We start from the raw sequence: 27,690 nt of genomic DNA on the forward strand, positions 1-27,690 counted from the left end.
AATGATACTGATGTGAAAAAAATGTTGCCTACCGTTTTAGTCAAGTTTAGTGCACTCTTCTGATTGCACACACTTTTTCCAGCGCTTCGGCCATTGACGGTAACATTTCTGGAACTGATCTTCTGTAATATCCTCCAAAACCATCGTCACAGCTTTTTGAACATCTTGTGTTGTTTGAAAATTGGTGCCCTTTGACCGCCATTTGGACTCTTGGAAATAGAAAAAAGTCGCACAGAGCAATATCTGGTGAATAGGGTGGCTGTGGTACTTCTGAAAGTTGCATCGATGTGCCGCTTGGACTAGAAGCAGCTTATAGACCAAGGTCAAAGATATTATCCCTAAGCAACAATGCAGGGCTACCACATCTTGCAAAGAAAATCAGTCTCATTAGTTCATTGTCACACCTCATATATATTGTTGCTCTTCTGTGGTTTCAATACAACATCAGCGACTATAGCGGTCGCCCTAACATCCAAACAGTTTACCGTCACTGCGAATTTTGTGTGATCGTCCGTCACCTGGTTCTGTACAAATGCTAGGTGTGACATTGCTAACTATAATTCCGGCTTCTCTGTCAAGGAACGTGGAGTTTGCAGTTTCATGTTTGGCTTCACTTGTATATTGTGTTTGCCTGTTTACAGAATTTCTGCCACATCTCAACGATCATGGACATGTGTCTCTGTTATCCTGCATTCCTATCGTAAGAACAGCTGCAGCTCAGACTGAGCTTGACTAAACTCTTGATAGATGATACTTCATGACTCTTCATAGCATTTTTTCCGTTTGCGAATTTTCTGCATTTTCGGAATCACCAATTTTGAGCTATCCTGCTTGTGCATCATGTTAGCAAAACAACTAAAAGATACTTTGATTGGTTCAATGAGGTTTATCAACTCATAACTTATGAATTTACACAAACTGTCATATGATGACAATGTGGAGAGTGATCTCTAACTCCTAAGAGTAAACTGTTCCAAGGGACACAAACATACACTATGAGGTTTAAGGTGGTTTCACACAAACAGAACGCCGCTGTCACACCAACAGATTCTCCTGACATCAGCCTAATGTCAAGGTTTCTCAGGAAGAATGTTTTGATGGGCCACAAATGTTGCCTACTTGTCGTGCAACTGTTACGTTAAGTACACAGTGTAAATTAATACGGAAGTATTCTCCACTGAGTGCTATCGCGAAAAGATCTTAATATGTGCTGGAAGATGATACTAAATTAAAGTATTTTATTTTATACATACACTGCAAAATGAGTGATACATATCTTGTATTTTGCCAGTGGAATAGCGAAAAGAAAAACATGGTGTACAGCTGATTAGACAAGCAGAAGTTTAAAATAAGAATCGTAATAAATTGATGATGAACAGCAAGTAGCAGAAATATAAGTAAACATAGTTCAAGTACACTCAAACGGACCATCTAGGCATAGAGTAGGCAAACCATCAGCTTCTGTCAAGGTGATACTGGACGCCTAAATCTTGAATTTATCTTCGTAATTTATATTTGTATTTTGCTTAACAGTAAAGAAGTGGTTGTTTGAACATTCTGAAATCCTTCACAGTCTCGATTTCTCAACTTTTTCGAACTCAGCCTCTTTTTGCTCTGTGTTCCTCATCGTCAAGTGCAACAGCAATAATTGTAAACTGCTTTAAACTGAATATCGGCATTTTATGATAATCTACCAAGAATTACGAAATAGCAGCTCTGCTGAGTATTGAATGAACCAGCTGTAACGTCATGACGTTCTTTCGACATTGAAGTGCTGTGTAGTTTGAATGCTCACGAATTCCTCTGATCGTCGACGTTCAAAAACGTAACAGTTACGTGACGGTGACGTTTCAGTAAGTGTGAACCCACCTTTACTCTGACAGCAACGATTCCTATACTCATTTAGACTCTCGATTCAGGTAGACATATACACACGACCACATTATATTACACTTTTGAAAAATATAAACGCACGAACACCTGCCAGTACTATATCCATCACAATTATTTTTGCAGTTGATTCTCTTTTGTGAGTTGGTCTATTGAACTACATTCAGAGTTAGTTTGTCACATTCAAAATTGGTTACGTAGGAAATTTCGCTACCTGTCGATAGTATTTTTGTTAGCGTGTTTGACACTTCCAAAAGATATCAACAAAGAGTGGATTTTCGTATACAATATCTGGAGTCCGTTTCCTCTGTTAACGCTATTGTAGTCTCTTGAGTCAAAGCAGCTCAACCACAGTAACATCCTTGAAATTACTTCATTTGTTGGCATTTTGCAAACTGTGCTATAAGAATTTCCCACCGCACGTTTCGCACATTTTCTAACGGTATTATCACAGTTGTATTATTATGGTGACGTATTCGCTAGTTTTCCATGCCTCTGGTGACGCAGCTTTTAATCGAGAACTTGTTTTTCGAAGTGTATAATGATCCGTGGAGAGTGTTATATCTTCGTAAGCAGTATTTACTACTTTGTGCATTGTTTACGATTTCGGCGTAGACCAGAGTATAGCACTACTGTACGCTTTAGGAGTTTGCGTCATCGCGGTTCTCATAAGTTGTGTTGAGGACTGGGTGTCCAACTCGGAGTTGTAGAGATGTTTTTACGGGAGTTAATAATTGTTTTAATATTCGGTTTTGTTATTGCGAGTGAACATAACAAATATTCTGCCGGTGCAAATGTGAAATCTGACATTTTAAGTGAATCAGGAAATTACTTTAGAACACTGCAAAAACCGTTTAGAATGGCAAAATTAAATATGTTATGGTCCAAGGCACAATTGGTGAGTGACGTCATCTGCAGTATTAAGATTTATGTAGCGCTTTTACACTTGACAGGAGCAAATTAACAGGAATGATATTAAATGATAGAAGGTTTTAGTAGAATGTCGCGGGTTGAAACGAAGTATCAACAGTTATTCGTTAAGACGTTTCTCATCATTCTTATCACATTATGGTCACGTGAAGTGGCATAAAATTATATTGTTATCATTCTGCACGTATGCCTATATTTCGTGAGTACTTAAATCGGTGGCTGATGCTCAGTTTTTTCATTTAATTATCCCCTGGTTCATCCGATCGTTCTCCATTTGGTACACTGCTTGTGCCTTTTTATTGTTTTGCATATGTGGCTTGAAAGCAACTAATTGATTTATGCTTTACTTTTTTGCAAAGTTAGTAATTACAGGCAGGCACAGCTGCGATACGAGGCCTAATAAAGCGATTCCATGTGGATGATTTCTAGCTGTAATGAATTATAAGTAATCTTGACTAAACGAACATGTAATTCTGTCAGCACTCGTTACGTGTTGGGCGCCCCATTCGTGTAAGAATGTATTGTACCCTGTATCCATTCTTTCTTTGAATCAGTAATGCTGAATAATTTGACCTCTTTGAAAGGAATGCCACATGCAATTGTGAAATATTGACACTTTATATGGATCAGGATTTTTGAGTTTTCTGCACAAAAATTTGATTCTTGACTTTATAAATTTTCACGTGCAACAAAGAAGAAAAAAAAATACATTTACTTAGGGAATAGAATTACACTTCAGCTATCAAAGTGGAAAAAACATGTAACACCACCCATGATCACTGCAGTATGGGTCAAAGCTGATGTCTGGATTTGCTGGAGTCATTTGACCCCAAAACATTAGTTTCAATGGAGAATACATCCATCTGTTGGCAAAAGAAAAGAAGAAGTGAAGGGGCTGGGACTATTCAAAGGTGAAGTATGGAGGTCTACGAGAACTTTTGATCAACTGATAGAAAGCAGGACAGGACAACAGGAAATCATGTAAAACTATCTATTTCATCTTTATGGGATACCCATGTAAATAGATTAGGTTGTTTAGATGTGCTGTCACAGAGTGTTGAAAAATGTTAGTGCTACATGCAGTTCCAATACTGATGAATGCACCATTTAAATCTCACTCAATGGACTCAATAAATTTCAAAAACAACTTCATTAATTTTTAAAGCTAAGATTCGTCGAGTGATTTTCTGACACTGGCACCAGTATCCTTGGTGCTTACTTCATTTTACTTCAATGTATAATATTTTGCCCTCACTTTCTTCACAATTTAATTGCTTATAATTTTTAGCAAATTTTAGAAATGATAGCTGTTTCCAAACAACAAATCATGTTGTTCTTATTACACAATACTGTCCTATCCAGATTGCACCAATTAACACCAAGGGCATTACTATTTGAACTCGTGCCTGAAGATAAGCTCACATTGCCCATTGTTTTCTCTGCAGCCCCCCAAAAGGTCTTTAATTCTCCAACACCATGTATTTATCACTCTGTTTATCTCTCTGAAACCCATTTCTGTACAATGTGGTGTATTTATTTATTTATTTTATTTATTTATCCATCCGTAGACAATCAGGATTGTATGGATGTTGTCAACATGAGTATATACAATAAGTACACAAATTTATAATTGTCACAATCGGAATTCATGAATATTATAACAAGATGCATTTTTAAAGCACTTAATGACATAGTTGCTAATTTTTACATATTTCTATGCATTCACATCATCTCAAGTAATCATTGACAGTATAAAAGCACTTTTCTGAGAGATATTTTTTTAGCAATTTCCTCAGGTTATCTATTTTGCTTATGTCTTTGATGCCTTGTGGAAGTTTATGGTATAATTTAATTCCATTATATAACATGCTATTTTGAGTTTTTGATTTGTTTTTCCTATAGAGGTGTAAGTGTTGTCTGTGTCTGGTGTCATGTTCATGTATGGAACTGTTTATCGGGAACTGGTCAATGTGTCTTTTTATGTATATTACTGTCTGCAAAATGTATTCACACGGAACTGTCAATATACCCAAAGATTTAAATAACTCTGTGCAATGGGATCTACTGCTACTTTTTGTTATGATTCGTACGGCCCGTTTTTGCAACTTAAATATTGTTTGTCTGTTCTGCTCTGTTGATCCCCAGAAGGTTATGCCATAACTAATTATAGAGTGGACATACGCAAAATATGCAGTTCTAGTACACCGGCTACTACACACTGAATTTATAATCCTAAGTGCATAGCATGCTGAAGCTATTCGCTTTCCAAGTACCGTAGTGTGCTTGGTCCAATTTAGTTGAGAGTCGACATGCATGCCTAAAAATTTTGTTGATGGTACACATTCTATGTGCTCGTCATTAACTTTTAGCTTGCTACTGTTCGGTTTTCTGTTTAAGTGGAAGCTAATACTGTTGGTTTTTTTTTTTTTTTTTTTACATTTAGGGTTAATTTATTAGTCTCTAACCATTGGCATACATGCTTAAGTGTTTCCTCAGCTTTTTCATTGAGTGCACTTGGCGACTCAGCTTTGATTAGGATGTTACTGTCATCAGCAAACAGTACTGATTCACCATGTTTGACACTTTGTGGAAAATCGTTTATGTATATTAAAAATATACTTCCTTGGGGGACTCCTATGTTGATGTATTCTGGGTTTGAAAGGTGGAAATCTATAAATATTTCCAATTCCATATAACTGGTGGCGACATTCCATTACACCACATTCTTAACATAAATATTAATTTTCCAATTTCGTATTTTTTTCACCTTCCAATAATTTGGTTCTCACTGGTTTCCTCTTCCACTGTTTTTCACTTGTATGCTTTTGTTTTCAGTCTCTCCTTCTTGCATCCGTTGTTTATTAAACTGCTGTCCATATTACTGATTCATCCTTTGCTAAGAGTTATGTAGTGCTGCCGGTCGGAGTTGCCGAGCGGTTCTAGGTGTTACAGTCTGGAACTGCATGACCGCTACGGTCGCAGGTTTGAATCCTGCCTCAGGCATGGATTTGTTAGTTCTAAGTGCTAGGGGACTGATGACCTGATAAGTTAAGTCCCATAGTGCTCCGAGCCATTTTTTATGTAGTGGCCTCTCTCCCCTTTAGCATTTTTCATAGTTGATGTATGTATGTAATATGCATCCAAATACTGATTGGAGATTTGTCTAAATTATACAACACAGCATTTCTAAATTTTAGACAAAAATGCGTTTAATTAGGAATGAGTGTAGAATTTGGCCTACAGTAAAGATTAGTATTTTACCAGAGTATTATTTTGTACTCACCTAATCGTCACATTTAGATTTAGTTGAACCGAGTGAGGTAGCACAGTGATTAACACACTGGACTCGTATTCAGGAGTATGATGATCTAAACCCCCCTTTTGGCCATCCTGATTTACGTTTTCTGTGATTTCCTTAAATCGCTTAAGGAAAATGTGAGGATGACTGCTTCAATCAACATCGCTTATTTACTTGACCAGTCTTCCTTAATTCAAGAGGGTGTACCATCTCTAATGACTTCGATGTAGATGGGACATTAAGCACTAGTTTTCCTTCGTTTAAATATATTTTGCATAATGGGGGCAGGGAGAATTATCATCACACTGTAGCTGACAAAAGATTCTGTGCGACTTTCTCCCTCTTACTTTATTGTCTTGTTTCCTTCAAGCTTTCTTCCTTTTAACTTGTACCAGGTGAAGAAATAAGGGTTAGTAAACAACATGATACCAGGTGAAGAAATAAGGGTTAGTAAGCAACATGATACCATGCTGATAGACCACCAGTGTCATCCACATGCTGGAAACAGGAGCTTGCATGGGAATAAGGATTTTGAGTTGGCAAACACAAGAAAAGAAAATCAACCTGTTGTATTAATCACATAATCTAGACCAACACAGCCTCCTCGGTGGATCACCATTCCATTAGATCTGTATAGAATTAGCACACATGAATCAGGCCGCCACCTTCTCAATGGATTAGGCTGTAAACAAATTTTTCATGCCATCATATCCCAACCAACATTTGTAACAATTGAAATATGAGCCTATCGCAAAATCATGCAAACACCGTGACACATACAAAAAGTAAAGAGCATACCTTAAACAGGTCGCACAAATGACACCTTATTAAAGCACTGCAGAAACATTCACATGACACCATACTTGAAAGAATGTACTGATTGACAGCATTGTGTGCTATATCCAAGAAACCACGTATTATTATGACAGCAAATGTTTATTTACGGGTCTATCAGTTGATACTGCTTTGTAGCTGTAAGTTCTTCTCTGTCCCTGTTATTGTGTCATTTAGTGCTTGGAGCCATTTTTGTGGTTTGAGAATTTCCAGAGATTGAAGATGCTTCTGTGTGATTATCAAAATACTGTTAGCTTCTGTGATGAGTGACTGACCTCAGGAAAACATATGGATAGTGACGTATTGCCCTGACATATGTAGCCACATACATGAGGTGGTTGTGGCAATTTATCCATGTTGTGTTAGATTAGATTCATTTTTCGTTCCATAGACCCAAAAAATGAGATGATTTTCGTGGATGTGGAACATGTCACAAAATATAAAATAAAGCATTATTAATATAATACTTTCTACCCTGATAATTTGTCAGGAGATTGTCAAAATAGGTGAATACAATGTGGTAAACTGGAGCAGCTGATATTTACAGAATTAACACACTGTCAGGATGAAACACTGTTATGAACTATTAATAAATTTGTTGTTGTTGTGGTCTTCAGCCCTGAGACTGGTTTGATGCAGCTCTCCATGCTACTCTATCCTGTGCAAGCTTCTTCATCTCCCAGTACCTACTGCAACCTACATCCTTCTGAATCTGCTTGGTGTATTCATCTCTTGGTCTCCCTCTACGATTTTTACCCTCCACGCTGCCCTCCAATGCTAAATTGGTGATCCCTTGATGCCTCAGAACATGTCCTACCAATCGATCCCTTCTTCTAGTCAAATTGTGCCACAAACTCCTCTTCTCCCCAATCCTATTCAATACCTCCTCATTAGTTATGTGATCTACCCATCTAATCTTCAGCATTCTTCTGTAGCACCACATTTCGAAAGCTTCTATTCTCTTCTTGTCCAAACTATTTATCGTCCATGTTTCACTTCCATACATGGCTACACTCCATACAAATACTTTCAGAAAAGACGTCCCGATCCTTAAATCTATACTTGTTAACAAATTTCTCTTCTTCACAAACACTTTCGTTGTCATTGCCACTCTACATTTTATATCCTCTCTACTTCGAACATCATCAGTTATTTTGCTCCCCAATCAGCAGCAACTGATTTAATTCGACTACATTCCATTATCCTCATTTTGCTTTTGTTGATGTTCATCTTATATCCTCCTTTCAAGACACTGTCCATTCCATTCAACTGCTCTTCCAAGTCCTTTGCTGTCTCTGACAGAATTACAATGTCATCGGCGAACCTCAATGTTTTTATTTCTTCTCCATGGATTTTAATACCTACTCCGAATTTTTCTTTTCTTTCCTTCACTGCTTGCTCAATATACAGATTGAATAACATCGGGGAGAGATTACAACCCTGTCTCACTCCCTCCCCAACCACTGCTTCCCTTCCATGTCCCTCGACTCTTATAACTGCCATCTGGTTTGTGTACAAATTGTAAATAGCCCTTCGTTCCCTGTATTTTACCCCTGCCACCTTCAGAATCTGAAAGAGAGTATTCCAGTCAACATTGTCAAAAGCTTTCTCTAAGTCTACAAATGCTAGAAACGTAGGTTTGCCTTTCCTTAATCTAGCTTCCAAGATAAGTCGTAGGGTCAGTATTGTCTCACATGTTCCAATATTTCTACGGAATCCAAACTGATCTTCCCCAAGGTCAGCTTCTACTAGTTTTTCCATTCATCTGTAAAGAATTCGTGTTAGTATTTTGCAGCCGTGACTTATTAAACTGATAGTTCGGTAATTTTCACATCTGTCAACACCTGCTTTCTTTGAGATTGGAATTATTATATTCTTCCTGAAGTTTGAGGGTATTTCGCCTGTCTCATACATCTTGCTCACCAGATGGTAGAGTTTTGTCAGGACTGGCTCTCCCAAGGCTGTAGTGGAATGTTATCTACTCCCGGAGCCTTGTTTCGACTCAGGTCTTTCAGAGCTCTGCCATACTCTTCACGCAGTATCATATCTCCCATTTCATCTTCATCAACATCCTCTTCAATTTCTATAATATTGTCCTCAAGAACATCGCCCTTGTCTAGACCCTCTATATACTCCTTCCACCTTTGTGCTTTCGCTTCTTTGCTTAGAACTGGGTTTCCATCTGAGCACTTGATATTCATATAAGTGGTTCTCTTTTCTCCAAAGGTCTCTTTAATTTTCCTGTAGGCAGTATCTATCTTACCCCTAGTGAGATAAGCCTCCACATACTTACATTTGTCCTCTATCCATCCCTGCTTAGCCATTTTCCTCTTCCTTTTGATCTCATTTTTGAGGTGTTTGTATTCCTTTTTGCCTGCTTCATTTACTGCATTTTTATAATTTCTCCTTTCATCAATTAAATTCAATATTTCTTCTGTTACCCAAGGATTTATACTAGCCCATGCCTTTTTACCTACTTGATTCTCTGCTGCCTTCACTACTTCATCCCTCAAAGCTACCCATCCTTCTTCTATTGTATTTCTTTCCCCCATTCCTGTCAATTGTTCCCTTATGCTCTCCCTGAAACTCTGTACAGCCTCTGGTTCTTTCAGTTTATCCAGGTCCCATCTCCTTAAATTCCCACCTTTTTGCAGTTTCTCCAGTTTTAATCTACAGGTCATAACCAATAGATTGTGGTCTGAGTCCACAACTGCTCCTGAAAATGTCTTACAATTTAAAACCTGGTTCCTAATTCTCTGTCTTACCGTTATATAATCTATCTGAAACCTGTCAGTATCTCCTGGCTTCTTCCATGTATACAACCTTCTTTTATGATTCTTGAACCAAGTGTTTGCTATGATTAAGGTGTGCTCCATGCAAAATTCTTCCAGGTGGCTTCCTCTTTCATTGCTTAGCCCCAATCCATATTCAGCTTCTTCCTTCAGTTCCTTCTCTCCCTTTTCCTACACTCGAATTCCTGTCATCTATGACTATTAAATTTTTGTCTCCCTTCACTATCTGAATAATTTCTTTTATTTCATCATACATTTCTTCAATTTCTTCGTCATCTGCAGAGATAGTTGGCATATAAACTTATACTACTGAAGTAGGTGTGGGCTTCGTGTCTATCTTGGCCATAATAATGGGTTCACATGCTGTTTGTAGTAGTTTACCCGCACTTCTATTTTTTTATTCATTATTAAACCTACTCCAGCATTACCCCTATTTGACTTTGTATTTATAACCCTGTAGTCACCTGACGAGAAGTCTTGTTCCTCCTGCCACCGAACTTCACTAATTACCACTGTATCTAACTTTAGCCTATCCATTTCCCTTTTTAAATTTTCTAACCTACCTGCCCAATTAAGGGTTCTGACACTCCACACTCCGATCCGTAGAATGCCAGTTTTCTTTCTCGTGATAATGACGTTCTCCTGAGTAGTCCCCACCCGGAGATTCGAATGGGGGACTATTTTACCTCCGGAATATTTTACCCAAGAGGACGCCATAATCTTTCACTATGCAGTAGAGCTGCATGCCCTCGGGAAAAATAACGGCTGTAGTTTCTCCTTGCTTTCAACAGTTCGCAGTACCAGCACAGCAAGGCCATTTTGGTTAGTGTTACAAGGCCAGATCAGTCAATCATCCAGACTGTTGCCCCTGCAACTACTGAAAAGGCTGCTGCCCCTCTTCAGGAACCACAAGTTTGTCTGGCCTCTCAACAGATACCCCTCCGTTGTAGTTGCACTTACAGTACGGCTATCTGTAACGCTGAGGCACGCAAGCCCCCCCCCCCCCCCCCCCCCACCAATGGCAAGGTCCATGGTTCATCGTACACATGGTTAATCGTACACAAAATACCTAATCTTGACTGTTATCATGTGCTATTAAAACTGAAATTTAACAGATATTTTTACTTAAGCTGGCTTAACAGTCTCTGTTAAGATATTCATCAATGGAGTAGCCTATCAGAAAGTCTTTCAAACTCTTTTTACACCTTGCTTTATCAGAACCCAAGTATAATGGTTGCCTTCAATTTATTGAAAATGTGTGTTCCTGAATATTAGACCCCTTTTTGGACCAAAATAAGTGATTTTAGGTCTTTATGTAGATTGTTCTTATTCCTAGTATTGATACTATATATTGAGCTATTGGTTGGAAATAGAGATGTATTACTTGCAACAAATTTCATTAAGGAATGAATTTTTGTTTGTATTATGTTAGTGCTGGGATTCCATACAGATTAATGTAACACACAATTAGAACTCTTAACTTTACTAACAAAACTGTTAATTGTGTGTTTGGTCAACTAAATGTGAAATGTGGTAACATAGACATACAAAGCAAATGAGAGAATGCTCTTATTTTGTTTCACTTTTCACTTACTATCTACTAGTCACTTCATCAGCTGGTGTATTTATATTTATTCGCACATTTTGTCTCATAGATTTTCATACTTTTGCTGTATAATACTAAGCATTAAAGTTGTCAAAGATTTCAAGAACATCTTTCTCATACTTTTATTCAGGTCAACAGAGGCATCCGATCCCACACGTCGGCTTTGACCCGGAGTTTGGCTTGTGAGTGTGGCGTGTTTGTAGATGTCATCTTGTTGTGGTTTGTTGTGTTCTCTGGTGGTATATTCAGGGTTTTCGTTTGTGTGGTGTAATGGGCTCAGTTTGCTTTTGCTCATTATCCAGAATTGTTCGAGTGTCGGCTGTGTTTGTAGCGGAATTCGCTTCAGTGAGTTAACGATTTTGTGTGAAGGTTAATTTAGTGTTGTTCACTGTACATCATGTGGTAATGATCAGATGCTTCCATATTTCCTTTCATTCTCCCAATATTTATCTTAGTATCAGTCCTTATCACAGTATTAAATAGGTAAGGTGTTTGCGCTGATAATAGTACTTGCAACACATAAGAAGTAGGAGTTGAAAATTATTCCAACACACAGCTACCTAATTTTTCTAGTAAGAGCAACAACTAGTCAAGTAATTAAGCAAGGAAAGGAGGTTATGGTAGAAGTTCATGGAAGAATTTTGTTTCTGTTGTAGAGTCCTATTGAGAAGACTGCAGGGTAATGTCTGCAGTGCCAGTCAGTAACATTAGACAATCATTTGTCATCCCTAGTTAATATTTTCCAAGTGACGAAAAATCTTGAGTACATAATTTTTATATTTAGAGAAAGGTTTTCGCATGCTGTGTTGACTGCAATGCACTTTTTGAAATTTTAAACATAGCAGATATAAAATATTCAGGGTGTGAAAGGTTTACTAAAACTTGTATGGAAACTAGAATGAAGTTATAAGAGTTGAAACTACATAAAAGGAAAGCAGTAGTTGTGAAGGCAATGAGACAGGGTTGTAGACTATACTCCATCTCATTCAATTTGTGTATTGAGGAGGCAGTTAATGGAACTAGAGAAAAATTTATAAACTGAATTACAGTTAAGGGAGAACAATTAAAAACTTCAAAAGTTTTTTTATGACATTGTAATTCTGCAGGAGATGTCAAAGGCCTTGGAAGATTAGTTGAGCAGAATGGGCAGTGTTTTACAAAGAGATTATGAGATACTTGTAGAGAAACAGTAACAAACACAGAATAGAAGACTTTGAAATTAGATTAGATTTACTTTCATTCCAATTGATCCTTAGTGAGGAGGTCCTCCAGGATGTAGAACATGTCAGCAAAACAATAATACATGACAGGTGTCTACAACTCAAACAAATAAGCTAATTTACCATTTCACAGGTCCCAAGTGGCGTAGTCGTCATTTTTTAATGAACGGTATATGAAAGGATCATTTTACAAATACTAATGCATTGAATTTAAAGTAATTTTTTTTATTTATTTTTAAGGTAATAAATGTGTAATACAACTACTAAATACTTATTTACAATGAACACATTACTGCACTGAGCTCGTGCAGAAGTTAGATTGTACTTACGCACGCGCGCGCGCGCTCACACACACACACACACACACACACACACACACACACTTATTTACAATGAACACATTACTGCACTGAAATTGTGCAGAAGTTACATTGTACTAGAAACATTCCACATGGAGAAAAATTATATATAAAAAATCGGTTGCCTCTACTGAGAACTTCATCAATGGAGTAAAAGGAGTTGGCCACCAATAAATCCTTTAGGCTTCTCTTAAACTGAATTTAATTGGTTTTTAAGCTGTTTATGGCTGCTGGCAAGTTATTGAAAACGTGTGTTCCTGAATAATGCACTCATTTGTGTACAAGACTAAGTGACTTTAAATCCTTCTGAAGTTTATTCTTATTTCTAGTATTGATTCCATGAATTGAGCTGTTGGTTTGAAAAAGTGATATATTTTTAATGACAAATTTCATTAAGGAATAAATATATTGGAAAGCAGTAGTTAGTAACCCTAGTTCCATAAACAGGCTTCAGCAAGATGTTCGTGAGTTCACACCACATATAACTCTTACTGCACGTTTTTGTGCCCATAAAACTTTAGCTTGGCTTGATTAATTGTCCCAAAAAATAATTCCATATGTCATTATGGAATGAAAGTAAGCATAGTATGCCAGCTCTTTCATTTTTATATCCCCTATGTCTGACACAATTCGCTTTGCAAATAGAGATTTGATAAGACGCTTCAGCAGTTCTGTGGTGTGCTCCTCCCAGCTGAATTTATTATGAAGCTGTAATCCCAAGAATTTAACACTGTCCACTTCTTCTATCTGCTTGTCATCGTATGTTAGGCATATACTCGTGGGACACCCCTTACAAGTTCTGAACTGCATGTAGTGTGTTTTTTCAAAGTTTAGTGACAAAGAATTGGCTAGGAACCAGTGATTAATGTCCACAAATATTTTATTAGCTGATCTTTCTAAGACTACACTTGATTTGCTATTTATTGCAATGTTTGTGTCATCGGCAAACAAAACGAACTTGGCCTTTGGTAATGTTACTGGTGAAAGGTCATTGATATACACAAGAAAAAGTAAGGGCCCTTAAATGGAACCTCGTGGGACCTCACATGTAGTTAATTCCCAGTTGGATGATGCCTGATAGATTGATACATGTCTCTTTCCTAAGAACACCCTTTGTTTCCTGCCAGAGATATAAGATTTGAACCATTTTGCAGCATTTCCTGTTACGTTGTAATATTTTATTTACTTAAAAGGATATTGTGATTTACACAATCAAATGCCTTTGACAGATCACAAAATATACCAGTTGCATGCAATTTTTTGTCTAATGAATTAAGCACATTTTCACAGTAAGTGTAGATAGCCTTCTCAATATTAGAACCCCTTAGAAATCTGAACCGTGACGTTGACAGTATGTTATTTGAGATAAGATGGTTATAAAGCCAATTGTACATTACTTTTTCCAAAATTTTTGAGAATGCTGGCAAAAGTTAAATTGGACGGAAATTTGATGCTATTTCTTTATCTCGCTTCTTAAACAGTGGCTTAACTTCAGCATATTTCAACCATTCAGGAAATATTCCACTGATAAATGACTGGTTACACAGATAGCTTAATACGTTACTTAACTCCAGAATCACATTCTTTAATTAACTTTGTTGATATTTCATCATACCCACTAGATGTTTTTGATTTTAATGATTTTATGATGGATATTGTTTGTGCTGGGGTAGTGAGGGTCAAATTCATAATATGTAAGGTATTCCATAGCAGCATCTACAGAACCTGACAACCCCATCTTGTCAGTAACAGTTAGAAAATGTTTGTTAAAAAGTTCTGCAACACTATACATGTCTGTCACCAATGTATCATTTACTCTTAATGCTATTTGTCCCTCTTCATGTCTGGTTCTACCGGTCTCCTCCTTTACTATATCCCATATAGTCTTTATTTTGTTATCTGATATGACTATCTTTTCCTTGTAATATCTTTGCTTTGATGTCCGTAGTACAGTCTTTAATACTTTGCAGTATTTCTTGTAATGTGCTATAGCATCAACATCGGAACTGTTTCGGATTGAAGGATACAGTTTTCTTTTTGTTTTACAAGTACCCCTATTCCTTGAGTAATCCGTGGCTTCCTTGTAGACTTTGCTCTAACCTTGGTAAGTTTTGGGGGAAAACAGTGTTCAAATAAGGCAAGCACTTTATTAGCAAAAGTGTTATATTTTTCATTCATGCCATGAGCACTGTAAACATCAGTCCAGTGAATGTCTCTGAGGAGTGTCCTAAAATAATCAATTTTTGGCTTATTGGTTACCCTTTTGAGCTCAGATTTAACAGATTTTATATCCTGTTCAGTATTAACATTAAACAGAAGGAACTGCATGTCATGGTCTGAGAGACCATTGACTATTGGTTTTGTAATATGATTTTGTTCATTGGACTTTTCTTTTTCTATAAAGATATTATCAATGGCTGTTTGTGAGCATATGGCTACCCTAGTGGGGTCCTTTACAGTGGGAATTAAGTTGAATGATAGTGTTACTAACTCAAATAAGTTCTTATTGGGAGAGTCATTAAGGAAATGTACATTGAAATCACCAGCAACCATTATTTCTTTGTTTTTGGTTGTTAAATGAGCCAGTACTGCTTCAAGGTGGTTTATGAACAGATCAAAGTTACCTGCAGGTGCTCAATATACACTAAATATTACGAAGGATTTTTTGTGAAATTATACTTCTGTTGCACATGCTTCCATATGCTGTTCTAGGCAAAATTTATGAATTTCTATGTTCGTACATTTATGACAGTTCCTGATTGAAGCGTTAGCTCCTCCTTTCTCAATTTCTGATCTACAAAAGGGAGATGCTAAGCTAAACCCTGTAACGCTTAAAATTTCTATACCAGTGCTCACATGCTATTCAGAGAGGCAGATTATGTCAGCTGGGTTTGAAGACTCTAATTCATCTATGCAGATAATTAATTCATTAATTTTATTTCTCAGTCCTCTAATATTTTGATACAATAAAGAGAGCCGACATTTCACATTGACTGAGTTAAAATTGGGTAGAGTTAAAATATCTTCTGCCTGTTGTAAATTCTTAACCAATAGCTGCTTTTGCTGATGTAATAAACTAGGATTATGTTTGTTGGTTTCTTTCTCAAACTGAAGGTTTGTCTCAGTCCTAGCCTCTCTTAAAATTTGGTTTCTTTCTGTCCTTGCTACCCTAAAAAAGGATCTTTTCTGAACTCTATAACCACTGGTATTTTATCACTCATGACAGTGCCTCCCCCCTTTAACTTTCCTGCTATTTTCCCAGCCACTTTACCCTTCCCCCTTCCTGTTGAGGTGAAGGCCATGCCTAGTATCATCCCACCTATTGAGAGAAGCAACAGGAACCACACCAATGTGTGACCCTGCACCCAGCATAGGCAGCCGTTCCAACTCCAAATTAACTCTCTTGACAGAAGAATTCAATTGAGGTCGGTCATGGCGCCCAAGAACAGATACAAACTCAACACTAGTATGCTTCGATGCTGATGCATTCTTTGCCTGGTCACACTCTATACTGTACCCAGGATCTCTGTCAATACTATTACCTGCCCCACCCACTATAACCACGGTGTCTTCCTTAGTGAAATCTTTGCAAAGTGATCCTAAATCCTCTGTCACCTGCTCCAGGCCAGCACTAGGTTTAAAAAAAATGGTGACCTAGTATTCTAATACTAGTTCATCCTCCAAAAGTTGGCCAACACCTCTTCCATGGGAACTACCTAACAACAACACTTTCTTTCTCTTTACTGATTTCCCTACATTCTTACTTTTCAATTTGCTGCTGAAAGTTCGTTGTGCCCTGTCTACACCTGCAACTGCTTGAGGCTCACCAGCTTCTAACTGAAGCAACAGGTCAAATCTATTTTTCACATTCACCACGAAGCTCTCAGACAAAGTTCTAGGCCTGTTCCTTGTGTTGCCTGTTGTCAATTCCCACCTCTCTTTACCCTTCTCCCTTCTTTACCTATCAAGATCTCCCCTGGCCTTGTCTAACTCAGCCTGAAGGGCGGCAATTTTCCTCTCCTGTTCTCCTGTTCTAGTATCTTCCTGTCTCTACTATAAAACCACTGATGAGTCTCATTTACTTCCCCTATTCCCATGCCATTGCAGTCGCCCACACGAAAAAAAATACAGCACCCATCACACCAAAGCCCCGACCTAACAATTCTACGGCAGATCAAGCACTTTTCACTCATGATAAACGAAAATATGGTTCTGCAAATTTGGCCTATACGCAACTGTGTGTAAACAAAAACAACAGTGCAAAGTTTCTGGATTGACAATTTAAACTTTGCGCTACTTTCCAGAACTTCTAGTTAAATAATGAAGAGGTATGATACAGTTAAATTGCTGGAGAGAGCAAAGAACAACTAAACGAAACTCTATAGATTTACTGTGGCAAAACTTAAACGGAAAATATGACTGTACAATCTTTTCGCGTTTTCTGCCATATTACATAAAGAAAAATGAAACCTTCAATGGTACACTTAAAAGGCACACTATTACACCTATTCACCAAGTAATCAGTAGTAAACTATATGTTTTATAATCTAAAATGACTTAACTTTAAGAGAACACCAAAACTCGCGCTAGTCACCTGGCTGCAGGGTTGCAGAAGAGTGCAGAAGATAGACTGGGTAGTGTGGCTAACTGAAGAAGACGTATTGAATCAAATCATGGAAAAAATATTTTTATGGCACAACTTATCAATAAATGAATTGTTTGGTAGGCCACATCCTGAGACACCAAGGAATAGTCAGTTTGCTGATGGAGGGAATTGTGGTAGTTAAAAATTGTAGAGGGAGACCAAGGCTTGTCTACAGTGGCAGGTTCAAGTGGATATAGGGTGGGCTAGTTATGCTTGCACAGCGTAGACTAGCATGGAAAGCTTTATCACACCAGTCTTTAGATCAAAGACCACAAAAACAACCCCACTGAATGACAATCAGAGCACCACATTTGACGTCAAAAGACTTACCACAGAGAAGGAAACTTACATTTTACTTCAGAAAACTAAAAAGCTTGCAACAGCCCTATTTCCTTCAGAGTCAGTGTCTTATTTATCGCTTATGATATGGCATGAAGAACAGATTGGCATTTGCTATAAATTACTAATACACGGGACGTCATATCAACAGAGACAATCCCTGATATTTAAATGAAATATGGTTTGAAGGGCTTCATACTGACTTCTGTTGGAAGATCATGATGACTCCATTGCTGCTATATTACATTCATTATCAGGTGTCAAAGAGTTGGTTCCACATGTAGTGTAGGAGAGACCATTAAATGGAACACCAGCCACTGTTCTCTTTTAGAGGCTGCATTGATGAGGACCCTATTTTTTATGTTACATGTACAAGTCATCTTTGTGCTTTACTAATATAATCTTCTGCTGGTGGCTGTGCAAAAGAACTTTAAGTTTGGAAACTTCTAAATATCTGTCTTGGTACTGCAATGGAATGAGTAAAGACAACCATTCACCATACAAAATGGGGGCTATAACCTGTTAGCAAAGTGTCATCAGTGCATTTGAAATGTATCTCCTGGATATTCATAGTGGCCTTGACTGTGTGAAGAGCTCTAATTTCTCCATTTGAACCAGTTAAAATGGTAAATCTCAGATTCCTAGCAGGAGTCCTACCAGTCCTCTATAATAGTATCAATAAGTTTTTACCATGGTTCAGCAACCACTGTGCCCATGGCCATGAAACATTGCATATCACAGGGATCTTGGAGTAACAAGCTATAATTCACAACCAGATTGAATTAACAATTGTTTTGTTTCACCACCCCCCAAACTCAGATGATTCAGTTGCTGTACAGTTAAAAGAAAACTTGAGTCTTATTTCAAAAAGGTACATCACCCATACAATTGTAGTTGGGAGTGACTTCGATTTGTTCTTGAGCTGTTGCAAAAAAAGATGTTGAAAGCCGATGGTAGGCATAAAAGATCATCTAAAATTGTACTGAATGCTTTCTCAGAGGATTATTTTGAACAATTAGTTCAGGAACCCACTCAAAGCATAAATAGTTGTGAAAGAATACTTGACCTCGCAGCAACAAATAATCTTGAGCAAATAGGGAGCATCCTGTCAAATACAGGGATTAGTGACAAAGCAGTTATAGTGAGATTGAATAGCATAGCATCCAAATCCACCAAAAAATAAACACTAACTACAGCTGTAAATCTTGAAACTTTCCTGGCGATATGTTGACATGTTCAAAATCGGGTATCTGCCAGTTGTTTGCATCGTTCTGTCACAATATTTCGATAGTGAGGTACACTATCGAAGTATTGTGACAGAACGATGCAAACAACTGGCAGATACCCGATTTTAAACATGTCACTAAGTACAGCTATTTAAAAAAAAAAAAGCAGATAAAAATTTGCTCTACACTTTTCTGAGATAGTTCCTGCTATTGCTCTCTAAGCGTGGACCGAGTGTGGTTTGAATTCAAAGAAATGATTCCTGCTATTGCTCTCTAAGCGTGGACCGAGTGTGGTTTGAATTCAAAGAAATGATATCAATGGCATTTGAGAGGTAAGCAGTAGCAACTGAGACATATGGGACACAAAATGGGTCAGAACACTGTTCAGAAGCAATGAATAAAGCATTCCTAATTTAAAAGAAAATTATGTTCTCTTACCACTTTCCATTCTTAGTTCAGTTTCTTTTCTCAGGTGATGTGAAGCTGTGTGTTTTGCTTGTGAAACATTTTCTGTAGACAGGCTCCATAGCTTCAATGTGTTTAAAGAATATCACCGTAGAACCTCCAGCTGCTGTTGTAATGAATGTTTATTTCTGGACACCTACTTAAAATCAAAGAACTATCTATGTGTCACAGATTAACACAAAGCTTAAGGAAGGTGTCTGGACATCTAATAAATGTGTTTAAGTTGCTTCATCTCTTTGTGCAACTATTGTAATAGAAGCACTTACTGTATTCAAACATTATGAATCACCTCGAAGGGAACGATCTATTGACACGTTATCAGCATGGCTTCAGAAAACATCGCTCTTGTGCAACGCAGCTAGCTTTTTATTCGCACGAAGTAGTGGCCGCTATCGACAGGGGATCTCAAGTTGATTCCGTAGTTCTAGATTTCCGGAAAGCTTTTGACACCGTTCCTCACAAGTGACTTCTAATCAAGCTGCGGAGCTATGGGGTATCGTCTCAGTTGTGCGAGTGGATTCGTGATTTCCTGTCGGGAAGGTCGCAGTTCGTAGTAATAGACGGCAAATCATCGAGTAAAACGGAAGTGATATCAGGTGTTCCCCAGGGAAGCGTCCTGGGACCTCTGCTGTTCCTGATCTATATAAATGACCTGGGTGACAATCTGAGCAGTTCTCTTAGATTGTTCGCAGATGATGCTGTAATTTACCGTCTAGTAAGGTCATCCGAAGACCAGTATCAGTTGCAAAGCGATTTAGAAAAGATTGCTGTATGGTGTATCAGGTGGCAGTTGACGCTAAATAACGAAAAGTGTGAGATGATCCACATGAGTTCCAAAAGAAATCCGTTGGAATTCGATTACTTGATAAATAGTACAATTCTCAAGGCTGTCAAATCAACTAAGTACCTGGGTGTTAAAATTACGAACAACTTCAGTTGGAAGGACCACATAGATAATATTGTCGGGAAGGCGAGCCAAAGGTTGCGTTTCATTGGCAGGACACTTAGAGGATGCAACAAGTCCACTAAAGAGACAGCTTACACTACACTCGTTCGTCCTCTGTTGGAATATTGCTGCGCGGTGTGGGATCCTTACCAGGTGGGATTGACGGAGGACATCGAAAGGGTGCAAAAAAGGGCAGCTTGTTTTGTATTATCACGTTATAGGGGAGAGAGTGTGGCAGATATGATACACGAGTTGGGATGGAAGTCATTACAGTATAGACGTTTTTCGTCGCGGCGAGACCTTTTTACGAAATTTCAGTCACCAACTTTCTCTTCCGAATGCGAAAATATTTTGTTGAGCTCAACCTACATAGGTAGGAATGATCATCAAAATAAAATAAGAGAAATCAGAGCTTGAACAGAAAGGTTTAGGTGTTCGTTTTTCCCGCTCGCTGTTCGGGAGTGGAATAGTAGAGAGATAGTATGATTGTGGTTCGATGAACCCTCTGCCAAGCACTTAAATGTGAATTGCAGAGTAGTCATGTAGATGTAGATGTTAAGTGAATACTAACACTATGCTCAATTATTGCATGTACCATTCCTCCAGCCGAAAAGAGCTGTACATGAATGACAGGCATCATTGTATCTGACTTGAACGACAACTGCCAGACTGTTGCACCCATTGCAGTCAACAGCTGCTAGTAGAACCTCTTCTGTGTGTCAGATGAGATCTCCCTCCAGTTAGCCTCCCTTCCCAACTTGTCTGCAGTTTCTCTATTAACCATCTGGTGTTGGAGGTTGCAGTGACAAGCAGTCCATACTTTTGTACAAGTCTATATTTGCAAGCTGATCAGACCCAACTCAGGTGATGAAGTGGCATATGCTATCTCAGATATCTTCTCGTCAACCTTCTGCCCAGAGATTCTTGACCCTGGCACTGTCTGCCATTCATCGTTGGCTGACGTTGAATCAACAGGATAAAGTGTATCATATGCAACAATGTAAAGCACCTCAGGTTTTTTGATGGCAGCCAACTCCACCTTCATCTGCACACAACTGCCACAGTCCTCAGATAGAAGTAACCAGCTGTGTGAAAGAATCTAAAGAACTGGTAAAGTGTGATGAATTAAGTAAATTAGGCCTGTTAAATGAACAAAGTACCACGGTTGCTGTAAATATTGCTTCTGAAACTCCCTATTGCATAAGCTGTTGTCTTACTGAGCTATGTTTTCAGTGGTCACTGGCTTGTTATAATCAGGCAGTTGTGACCTTCATGACAGTAGGGCTCTACATTACAAAATTCTCATGTGCATCCCTGGCTCTTGTAAATACATAGACAAGCAAAATAGTTTAAAAAGCAAACAGTAATATGTACACACAAAATCTAGAGATCATACATTTCCAGTTAGAAGTATCAAAAGAAATAAGCAATGTTAACACTTTGCACAACTCAAATACTACAGTTGTTCTCACCAGTGCTGTGAAAGCTGACACATTGTCTTGAGGTGCTTGTCACATAAAACAGTGTAGTGCGTATGTGTAGCTTTTTTATAATGCTACAAATATGCTGAGCATCACCTCCAGTTTTAAGAAACTGTGAACTGAATGCAAACTACTTAGCAGAAAAAATTATGTAGTAGAGTCCTGATCTATTATAACTTTTATGCAAGCAGAAGCAATTGGAATTGGAGGCCAAAATCATTGTATGTCATAGAGATACCGTATATTGTCTCTCGTGATCCAGTCCATTATGCTGTGGAAACTTTATTAACTGATCATGAAACTGTGGGAAATTTTGTCTTGTGTTGCACATATAATTCCCTCTGAAGTAGCATTTAGACTTTTAAGACTCAAAATGTATTGATATAGAATTGAAAGTGATGAAGTAATATTAACATTTTGAAAGAGAACTGGACTGTAAAACTGAAACTACCAGTAGCTATGTGTTGGGTGACGCATCAGACTAGAAAAAAGAAATGTATGTAAACCTTTATCCATTCATGATACCTATTTTTTTTAAAATATGATTTTTGCAGAGATTAACAGAACCAAAGCTGAAGTCTTTGTATAGTGAACTGAAGATCCATGACAAAGAAGAACTGGTGTGGAAGAAGATGAAAGCAGATGGGTTAGACAAAGATGGCCTAGAAGAAGCAAAAATGAGAAAGCGTCTGATTGGTGAGTGATATTAAAATGGATAGTGCAGACAACACCATTCTGATTTGCTTGTGAATGAATAATCAGTGGATATTAACAAATAATTTCATAATGAGATTTTCAATGTGCAGTGGAGTGTGTGTTGATATGAAACTTTCTGGCAGATTAAAACTGTGTGCCGGACTGAGATCGCAACTTGGCACTGTTGCCTTTTGCATGCAGGTACCCTACCGCTGGGCTACCCAAGCACAACTCGCAACCCATCCTCACAGCTTTACTTCTGCCAGTACCTCATATTAGTTAATAGTCCACTACAGGTTGAAAATCTCATTCTGGAAACAACCCCCTGGGCTGTGGCTAAGCCATGTCTCTGCAATAGCCTTTCTAGGAGTGCTAGTCTTGCAAAATTCTGTGTAGTTTGGAAGGTAGGAGATGAGGTACTGGCAGAAGTAAAGCTTTGAGGACAGGTGATGAGTTGCACTTTTTTATCTCCATTGATAGAGCACTAGGCCATGAAAGACAAAGGTACCGAGTTCGAGTCTCGGTCTAGTACAGAGTTTTAATATGCCAGGAACTTTCAAATCATCTCATATTTTACTCTTGTCAGAATAATGCATTAATTATTTGCAACAAGATAAACAGTGTGCTGGACAGGGATCTTAATGGAGATAAATGCCGTATGTAGTCAGTCCCCTTAAAATTCTGCTTCACAGCTCAAGTGAAAGCTTTAACCTGCCATAGGTTTCCCTCAATTCTTTCCAGGTCTCCTTCAAGTGATGCAAGTCCTGAAGCATTACAGAAGATCTTCTGTAATGTGTTAAAGGAATGGAGGAGAGACAGTGGCACATTGAAACTGCGAGTTTTGCCGTAAGCGTACTTTATTGGTTCAGAAAAAAGAACTACTATTCACAGACAAGAGGTACTGTGGACTGAGTCTCAGTCCAGTGTATAGTTTCAACTTGCCACAAACAGTTGTTCTACCTGTTAAAACAACTCTCTAACAGTTTCTTATTCCAGTCCAGTCGTGGGTATATCCTGCCCTTTCAGACTCAGTGCCGCCTGTGAGAATATTCATGTTGTATAGGAAGTTGTGCACAGTGATTTATATACATGTGAACACAAACCTGCTGTCCATCCAAATGAATGGTCACTAACAAACTAGGTGACGAACAGAGTTTACAGCACAAGAGCAGAACATGCAGTTGACCACAACATGTTTGACTAACTGTGGCCATTTCACAAAGCTTGTAATGACCATTAAGAGTCAACAGAGAATTTTTCAGTTGAAGACATATTCCTCGGCTTCACACGTAGTAACTCAAGTTTATTGACCTGTTGAGTATGACAAAACTGGAGTCAGTAAGACAGCAGGAAGCATTAGGACTGGCAAAACCAAGTGAATTTTATCTCCATACGAGAGCATACTAAGTTATCCAGAATTGGCTGCCCTCCAGGTAAGAAGTTTCTCTGACACTAGTGACATGATGATTGTCACACAGCACCACAGTGAAAGATGGCTAATGACTCCTACCACAAAAAAGAATAGTGCATTTAATCATTAAAGATTGCAGCCAAATCGCTCTGTAAAATAAACAATTCATGTGCAACCAATAAAGACTGTTTTCAGCAACGCCACCAAAGCTAGATGATGAGAACTGAACTGTTACTGAATTCATTATATGAGGTGGGAATTCAGGCTACAAACAGATAAGTGTAAAAGTCTCAAAGACATTGTTTCGAACTTGAGTACCTTTGAATAGTAGTTAGCATTTAGTAGTAGATCAAAGTTAATGACTTTAACTTCTGATCTCTGAAAATTTCTGCATAGTATTCAGGATGAGTTTGCAACTAGCTCTTGTTTCTGAAGCTTTCAAGAGTTTTACTTAATACAGAACAGAAGCAGTTCCGATATCTGTCTCTATAAAGTAAACTTCACTTATATAGTTTGATCGCTGTGAGAAGTTGAGGGATATAATTTAGGGAAAAGAGATTACTCTTCCTCTGAAGAAGTAATAGATGTGCTAGAAGAGCTTTATATCCATGTAAATTGCCTAGACTAATATGAGTGTGATAACTAAGGTCTGTAGAAGACATTTCACCCCTGAACTTCCTCTAATTACTTCACCTAATAAAACCAAAAAATTGATGGTGCTGAGCCACAGTCATACCATATTGTTTGAAAGAATAAATGACCATTTGACTATATATTACTGTACATTACCTGCTTTGTGCTGACTTTACCTGATATGATGTGTTAATGTCCAAGAACTTTTAGCATTGTACTCAGTAACAGCATAAAAGCCGAAATCTAGATAGTACAGAGGAAACATCAGTAATCTACAGTCAAATGGTGGTCTCAAACAAAACCAACCATTTCAGTGACTCTCTCTACTCCTTCTCATCTCTGAAGACTTTACTAAATTACCACCCTTTAGAACAATGCTGCCCAGCCTTAACTCAATTAAGCTGTAACAAAATGTAGTGATGCACAACAGCTAGAATATTGGTTCACTACAGCCATTTGGATCTCCCTCCCCACAATATGAGTTTCTCTGAATTACATAGCTGGTGATCCTCCTGCCTCAGAAACCCAAAAGTCCTATGACACCCATCTCGCAATACCACCCACTTTACTTCATTAATGTACACTCAGACTTTTCTCTTTGTGGTCTCCCTCTCTCTCTGTGGCATATTCTCTTAACTACCTTCCCCCTCAACTCACTCCTCTTCATTATGTCTACACACAGCTTCCCCTGCCAGCTCCAGGTGGGCTCAATGTTGCCACATTCTTGTCTTGTTCCCCTACCACCTCTTCCTCCCAGCTGTAAGATTCCTTTCCTTCCACCCCTCCAGTCCTCATCCTTCCTTGGCCCTTTCAGAAATACCACTGTCTGCATTAGGAAGATCCTTGAACAGATCATCAACTGTTGTTTTAGGCAAGTTTCTAAAACATGGAATCTCAACTCTGTCATAAGAGGCAACTAAAAGGAGTCTCACACTTTTTGGTCCTATAAGTTCAGGTCCCATTTTATAGTATGACCTGCCACTTTCCAAATTCTACAGGAGTGCGGACCTTATAGGGAAGAAGCCTTACGTGGTGCATGAGTTCTCCATAGTGCCCTTAGATTCGATCCCCTGAACCTCTTGTCATGGCTTTGCATCTCCACCTGCAGTTCAGCTATTTGGGCGAGGACACTTTCCAGTGTATGTCACCTTCTTCTGTTGTCTCCTGTCCTCTTTCGCCCCCATGACAGTATTGGATTTCTCTGTGCCAATTATCCAGCACTGTAACCAGTCCTATGTGGTGGAGCTGTCATGTACCCATTTGGTCATAGCCTCCTGACAAGGATCACACTGCTGATGCCTGAGCTGTAAACTCCAAATGCATGCCAAGGAGTAGATGTCTGCCTTCCTGGGGCATCAGGACTCCCGGCAACAGCCATCATGCCAGGTGGCCTTAGCTGTGGCTGGGCAGCACCCATGGGGAGAGCCCCTGATCAGAGTGGGTGACATCAGTGCGGATGACCCCCAAAGCCTCAGTTTGTTGTTGAACACCTTGAGGATAAGTTTGGGGAAGTTACAGCGCTGTTAAAGATGAGAAGTGGTGCAGTCTTGATTCAGACAATATCCCCAGCCCAATCCCAGGCGTTACTCGCTTGTGACCTGCTAGGTGATATTCCTGTTTCTGTCACTCCCCATAGAAGCCTCAACATAGTCCAGGGGATTATTTTCCATCACAACGTCCTCTTGCAGTCTGATGACAAGCTCCACGCCAATCTAGAACGGCGGGGGTGTTCACTTCATCCGGCACATTTACAGGTGCCCAAAGACAACAGGGTTGCTATTGGTGCCATTATCTTGGCCTTTGAGGGTGATTCAGTGCCTGAAAAGGTCAGGGTGATGGTTTACTGCTGTGACATTAAACCATACATCCCTCCCCCTATGCAGTGCTTTAAGTGCTGGAAGTTCTGGCACATGTCTTCCCGCTGCACTTCTAGTGCCACATGTCGAGATTGCGGACGTCCACTGCATCCAGATATTCCCTGTGTGCGTCCTCCCACTTGTATCAACTGCAGAGAGCTGCACTCCCCCTGCTCACCAGACTGCACAGTACTCCAAAAGATGTGGGAAAACATGGAGTACAGGACCCTGGACTGGTTGAATTACCAAGAGGCTAAACGTAAATTTGAATGGTTACAGCCCTTTCAGTTTACGTCCACATAACGCAGCAGCTACATTACCATCGCTATGACAAGTACCAGTCATACCACGCTATATGCTACGAATAGTGGGCCCTCCAGGTCTCCAGAATACATCTGCCCCCTTGGTGGTAGGGGGAAAATCTCCTTCCATTGCTCCCAAAGTACCTACTTCGGGAGCAAGGGCCCCCCTCCCCCCCCGCCCAAATGCAGGGGACATCGATCCCCTGCCCCCAGCCGGAGAAGCAACAGCCTCCTCCGGCTCCTCTTGTGCGCAAGAGGCTCCTCAGGGCCCTCTCTTCCAAGTTCTCCACTAATGCCACAGTGGACACTTGCCAGTGGCTAAAGGAATCAAAAGCTGCTGGACGAAAAGCTTCACAGTCTTCCTCCATGATTGAAGCTGCTTTGGAGAAGTCCTCCTAGCAAAGCCCCAAAAGAGAAGCGAGTGGCAAGCAAACAAAGAAGTCTGCTAAGAAAAAGGACCCTCTGATGGTCCCAGCACCACCACTGTCTACCAATTCTGCACCTGTGGATGAGGTGGAGATCTCTGTGTCCCCCGAGGACCTGGTTTTCAGTAATACCTCATCCACAATAGGCATGGATACAAATACTCAATCGGTGGCAGCAGGTGACCCTGAGGCATAACTTGCCTCCTTGCATGCTTCATGCCTTCCCAACCTCATGGTAATGTCATCCTCCAGTGGAATTTCTGCGGTTTTTTCCACCACCTGGCTGAGCTACGGCAACTGTTAAATTTAACATCTGCTTTCTGCATTGCCCTCCAG

The 27,690-nt window shown here is 39.1% G+C and overlaps 1 protein-coding gene across 2 annotated transcripts in view; it reads left to right on the forward strand.

Moving 5' to 3' along the window:
• Positions 1 to 2,463: 2,463 nt before the first annotated feature.
• Positions 2,464 to 27,690, forward strand: part of LOC126267944 (alpha-2-macroglobulin receptor-associated protein) — a 67,511-nt gene continuing 42,284 nt past the window's right edge. The window contains exons 1-2 of one of the 2 annotated variants that reach the window (XM_049973262.1): positions 2,464 to 2,788; positions 22,586 to 22,727. In XM_049973262.1, coding sequence (XP_049829219.1) covers positions 2,603 to 2,788; positions 22,586 to 22,727 — 328 coding nt within the window. In that variant the 5' untranslated portion in view covers positions 2,464 to 2,602. The remainder of the gene's footprint in view (positions 2,789 to 22,585; positions 22,728 to 27,690) is intronic. The other variant, XM_049973273.1, reaches the window with a different exon arrangement.

This window comes from Schistocerca gregaria, chromosome 1 (genome assembly GCF_023897955.1).
Source record: "Schistocerca gregaria isolate iqSchGreg1 chromosome 1, iqSchGreg1.2, whole genome shotgun sequence".
Taxonomy (NCBI): Eukaryota; Metazoa; Arthropoda; class Insecta; order Orthoptera; family Acrididae; genus Schistocerca; species Schistocerca gregaria.